The sequence below is a fragment of the Amaranthus tricolor genome, chromosome 11 (assembly GCF_026212465.1).
Source record: "Amaranthus tricolor cultivar Red isolate AtriRed21 chromosome 11, ASM2621246v1, whole genome shotgun sequence".
Taxonomy (NCBI): Eukaryota; Viridiplantae; Streptophyta; class Magnoliopsida; order Caryophyllales; family Amaranthaceae; genus Amaranthus; species Amaranthus tricolor.
Window position 1 is genome coordinate 18,395,733 of NC_080057.1, and position 6,000 is coordinate 18,401,732.

General features: G+C 41.3%; 1 protein-coding gene and 1 pseudogene across 1 annotated transcript in view; one reads left to right on the forward strand and one right to left on the reverse strand.

Annotated features, from left to right (window-relative positions):
• Positions 1–1,192: 1,192 nt before the first annotated feature.
• LOC130826625 (DNA polymerase-like) lies at positions 1,193–5,345 on the reverse strand (annotated as a pseudogene).
• Positions 5,346–5,421: 76 nt separating this feature from the next.
• LOC130826626 (uncharacterized) overlaps positions 5,422–6,000 on the forward strand; it is a 1,458-nt gene continuing 879 nt past the window's right edge. The window contains exon 1 of the mRNA XM_057692198.1: positions 5,422–6,000. This exon is cut by the window's right edge and continues 879 nt beyond it. Coding sequence (XP_057548181.1) covers positions 5,422–6,000 — 579 coding nt within the window.

Below are 6,000 nucleotides of genomic sequence, written 5' to 3' on the forward strand. Positions count from 1 at the left end.
GGCAAAAAGGCATAGAGACAACAGCGGTAATGCTGCATCTCTCGATGAGAAGGAAAGAAGGTCGGCGACTAGTCGTATTGTCATCAGATGAATGACTAGCCTTGGAAGGCCTTTTGAAGTGGAAAGCAAAGGATTTATAGAGCTGGGCTTGACCTTCTATTCTAGCCGTTCCGTTAGAGGGGAAAAGAGAGGTGAAAGCAAGGAAGCGAAGCGGGGAAACGCAGGAATGAACTCATTTTCTTGGTGCCATATAGACATTTTTCATTTTTTCAAGACATCCCGAGGGTTTCAACCGCTTCCCCCAGAGGCGAAGGAGGGGCTACTTACTGGTGCAGGAACAAGACCAATTAAATGGGGTGGTGCCACTTTCTATCCTTGATTAGGTGAAAGAAAGGAATTGAGAGTCTAAAGGATTCCACTAGAATAGAACAGAACTGAGATTCTCTACTTCAACTTGACTTTGGGACAGAGAAGGGAGAACATGATCCTTTATAGAGGAAGTTCCCCCGATGACTACGACTATAGGGATTCTTCTCAGTCTGTCTTTGTTTCCAACAAAAGCTATAGCTCAGCTTAGGCAAAAGCAACTCTCTTACCTGACTCATATCCTTGAAACTCAACCCTTTTTCGCCTTAGGAGCGGAGCAGCCAGGAAGTCTGCTTGATGAGTCTCTGCCAACCCAAGTCTTATCCGTAGTACCAGTCCTTTGAGCTGTTCGGTTCGAGTTATCTCGGATTGGCCTTAATATAATCAGTAATAAGAGAAGAAAGGGTCACAGAAGGTTGAGAAGCAGTACGCCCGGTTGGTTCGGTTATCCTTCCATTTCCTTACTTGTTAAAGTAAGCAAGTCAACTACCTTTGAAATCTCAAGGTTATCTTAATTCTAACCTAAACCTAATAAAAAAGAATCCATAACCATAACATAAAAAAAAGAAAAAACATAATAAAAAAGAATGAAAAAGCATTTAGAAGGAGTAGATCATTCTACTCTCTTATGTTAGAAGGTGCAAAATCAATAGGAGCGGGGGCTGCGACAATTGCTTCAGCAGGGGCTGCTGTAGGTATTGGTAATGTTTTTAGTTCGTTGATCCTATCCGTGGCACGAAATCCTTCATTGGCCAAACAATTATTTGGTTATGCAATTTTGGGCTTTGCTCTAACTGAAGCTATCGCCTTATTTGCTTTAATGATGGCCTTTTTGATTTCATTCGTATTTCGAAACTTAAATTCAAAATAAAGAAAAGCTTAATAACCCTGAGGATTTTCTTAGACTGCCTTGCACTTTTTCTTACTTTAACAAGGAATTACCTTACCCTAACGAGTAAAAAGCAACCAATCTTCTTGTCCAATCAATTCGAAACACCCCTCCTTATCGTGACCCATCTTGTTGCAATGAGAACAAGGTCCAGCTACCTTGTCCATGGATTGGGAAGCGACAGAAGGTTTGTTGGCATAATATCCTTATGATAAGAAGGCTTCTTCTTTATTGATATGTGCGTTGTTTTACATTGAAGGTTGAGAAGCTGATGTCACTTATTAAAGAAAAATCTTCTAAAGCCCTAGATGCCAAGATCCACAGGCACTCCTAAGGCTTGGTGAGCTAGGTTTAGTGACTGGGGCGGGCGATAGCTCCTTTTCTTCTTTCTTTTTTTTTTTAGGGATTAGCAGGTTCCCGACCCGCAGATGTAGGGATGAGTTGTCACCCGAACTGCGTAACCAAAGTGATCCCTTGTTGGCGTAAAGTAGGTCCGATTCTCACCTGGGTCAGTTCGAACCTGACGGATCATTCGTTCCTGATGCTATTCAGGATGGTACTATAAAGGCGGTAAGTTTCCGAAACAACAATATAAATAACGTAAAGGTTAGCCGGATCAAGCGACTTTCTTTGGAATTTATCCCTACCCAACCACCAACCCTAGGCTCGTAGAGTTGTTGCTTCTTGAGTTCCTTCTGTAGGGAGGAAGCGAAGCCTTTAGGTCTATCCCCTTAAGTCAAAGCCACGAAACCAGATTTGTAATTTGCATCAGACAACTTCAGACTATAAAGCTTAGTATCCGGGGACTCGTACTCTTCAAGTGAGATTCTCCTCTTCCCACATTAATATTACTAATCTACCCTTTGGGAAGAAGGAGTTTGAAAGTTTCAGTTCTTGATCTGTTAGCCGGAATATCCACCCGGACATCCCTTACCGAAGGAAGCAACAGGAAAGAAAGAAGCAGTTTAGTAGCTGGAGTATGCTTACTAGCTTTAGCAACGGGTTTAAGACAGATATGGCTTATTTAACAGCTGGTCTTACTAGCTTTACTGCTTAGTCTAATAGCTTATGCTTCTAACTACACTATCTCCGGACAGGCTAAGCTCCTTCCGGCCAGACAGTATGGTTTTATTAAACTAGCGTGGGTTAACCAAGTGTACTCTTAAGCTACGTATCTGGTTTCTTAGAATCTGTCTTAGTTACATCGCTTTCTTCTTTATCTAATTGAGTTCTTTCTTCTGTAAGAGTAGTCTCTATATTAATACCCAAATATTAACTCTTTTCTCTCTCTCTTTCCTTCTGAGACAACTTCTCATTAAGAATTTTATTTGTTGTCTGCAGTTTCATTAGCTTTTTCATTAGTGATTTGGCTACCGCTTTTCCAATGTTGTGATCTACCCAACACATATCATTTACTTCAATGGGTAAAGTCTCTCCATCAGGTTGAGTAATCCTCTTACTGTTCAGTTTAATCCCCAAACTGTAATCATATTCTTTAACACCGACAGTCAGGTTGTCCCAATCAACCGTGAATTGGTTTTTTATTTTGACTTGCATCCTACGAGAAGGGTTCGCGAGCTGTTCTCTGAACCATGGAAGATCGACCAGGTGTTTAGCAGCTCCTTTGAACTTAATTACATCTGTGTCTTCTTCTGAAATATAGCCATATGCTTTTGGCGCCAAAAAGAATCCTTCTTTGATTTTATCTTCTAATTTAAACTAAACAACCCTAAGACTTTGGAAGATATTATGTTATCTGGAAGAGGATTGGCAAGAACGATAGAGTCTGTGTCTGTGTAGTAGCAGTCATCCCTTGATATAAATGGGTGCATGTAGATCCTAGCGCATGCAGTGATTGCGGCGGAAAGTTGAACTGCGGAGTTCTTTGGCTGAGCCCAATGAAAGCTATCATCAGCCGTAACAGTATGATAGGATACCATGTATTGGTTTTCTTTAATCGGACGACAGCCAATGAAGGAATCTTGTTTCATCAAAAAGCGATAGCGCTCGCTATCGCATAACTCCGTTTTAGTGCTATTTGGGTTAATACCAAATCTTCCATAGAGTGAATTCATAAGGATTTTATAAACAAATGACAAAGCTTCAGTTCCATCTTTCCTTGCCTGTAATCGACTCTCGAAGTGATAATTAACATATTCTTTGAAAGGGCTTTCCTTCTTCTCGAAGAGGTACCCACTGAGTGGAATCACAGTGTAGCCTAGAGATTTAGCATACTTTAACTCCTCGCTATAGTATACACCAACAAAATCACCTGTGGGGAAGAGAAGTGTACCATCTTTTCCCCGAACGGGGAGAAATGGTTTTTTGACTGAAAAAGGGCATGACACAAATGCCTCTATAAATCCAAATAGGCTATCTATTTCCTTATAAACCAGATTACCATCCCAGACTGGCTTACCTCCAGGCATAGTATATTCTTTCATAATGAACGGATAGAGTGAGTTCACATCATAGTGGAATAGGTTTCTACCAAATTGCTTGTAAGCATCTGTATGACCTCCATAGTATCCACGACGAATGAAGGTATCTTCATTCCGATTAGGTATGTGTATGGGGAATTTTTGATCATCGTAAAACACCTTGCGAAAGATTTTGAGAGCCATAGCGGAACAAGTTAGCACGCTCACAATGTCCACCTTGTAGGGTGTCCAATACAACCTTTGGGCATTTTGCATTACACCCCCAAGAAGACGTATGTCTTGCTCCATATACTTTAACACGCTATCTTTCATCTCACCCACATTTTTGACTGTCACATTTTCATGAGCAAAAGAACCCTTTCTACCAAGACCAGGGCATAGACTCTCAGCAAGGCTACCTAGCTTTCCAGGAAGCAGATGCAGAGAGTCTCGAAAGCTAAAGATTCTTTTATTACCCGCGTATACGCCTAATTCATAAATAATATTATTTCTCATAAGAGGTTTTAGCCGGTAATTCGGGGCATGTATTGCAAGATGCTTCAGGATAAAAATCCCATCGAATCGTGAGAAGTTGTGGCAGTACACGGTTTGTATTGCTGGGTTTTGTTTAATAATCGAAATTATCCTATGTATAAAGTCGCTAAGTAACTTAGAGCTCCTTGCTTCAAAGCTTTCAAATACAAATGAAGAATAGTCTTCGCTGAAGTATGAATCGATTCGACTATTGTTTTTGATGTTATCACCAGGATGAACCATCATAACACCGGCAGCATACGGTTTATGAACATTCTCAAGAAACAGAGTCTCAGTGTCGGCAACCAGGAACGGGTTTAACTCCTTAGAATTGCATTTAACAGGAGTTATACAGCTTTTATATGTTTTATTACGATTTCGTATCTTTTGAGCTGTAATCGTTGGCAAAGAACCGACCTCTACTTGATTATGAAGGGCCTCCTCCAGTTGTTTAGTTCTGTCATCAGGGGATACGGATAGAATTTCTATCTTTTTACCCGCCTCCGTGTAGAAGCGAATACCGACTCTAGGCACTAGTTCCTCCACGTATGACTCACCTTTATATAAAATACGACTATAAATATGACCAAAAATTACCTTTTGGTCTTGTCTTCAGAGATAGACTTGAAGACAATGTTGTTTAGAACCTGAATTTCTGGATAACTAGAATGGTCATCAGAGCCAAGAAGACCCTCAGCCAACAATTTACTGTTTAACTCAACCGGCCTTTCACTACAGCTGTTTCATCCACTACAGCAATATGCGATGTAGCGCATTCTCTCTCTTTCGCATATCTTCACTACTGTCAGATAGCTAGTAAGCAGTTCTTGCATTTCCAGTTTTGGTAGTTGTTGTCCGAGCTCTTGTCCTTCCTCTGTGATTCAAGACAAAGAGTGTAGATCACTAGCCCTTACTCTCAGTCACTGATTCAAGGACGAATAACGAGACAGCCGTTCCCTTGCCGGTCTACTGCCTGATGACTTTACATCGCTAAAGAATCAGTAATTGACGGCAAGAACTAAAAATCAATAGGAATGTAATAGCTAAAGCTATGCTTTTGGAAGGAGCTATGGAATTTGATTTCTAGTGCTGCTAGACAGAGCAACACTCCTCTTCTTGTTGGAGGGGATTTCCATTCTATTCTTGAAGCTGAACAAGCAACGACTGAGTTAACGCTATAGGCTTTCGCGTCACCCGTTGCTTGTTGGAGCTATGTTAGCACAAGAGGTTGAAGGGAAAGAAAAAGCCATCTACTACTTGAGTAAAAAGCTACTCGAGTACGAGACACGGTATACTACACTTGAAAAGCTTTGTCTCGCACTCGTATGGGCCACAAAGAAGCTTCGCCACTATATGCTTACTCACACAGTGTATGTGGTATCAAAGATGGATCCACTCAAATTCCTCTTTGACAAGCCAGCCCTCAATGGAAGGATTTCAAGATGGATGGTCATGCTCGCCGAATTCGACCTTAAGTTCATCCCTCAAAAGTCGATCAAGGGAGCGGTTGTATCAGACTTTCTAACAGACTTTCCAGGCGAGAGTGGGGAAGTTAACTATGAATTCCCGGATGAGCATTTGTGCACGACCAATACCGATTCGTGGGAGCTTTACTTCGATGGTGCTTCAAATCAAAACGGGTGTGGTGCAGGAGTCATCCTAATATCTCCTGACAAAGAACACATCCCCATATCAGTACGACTGGATTTTGAAGCAACCAACAATGCTGCAGAGTATGAGGCATGTATCATTGGGCTCAAGGCCGCGATCGCCTTAAACATAAAAAAGCTC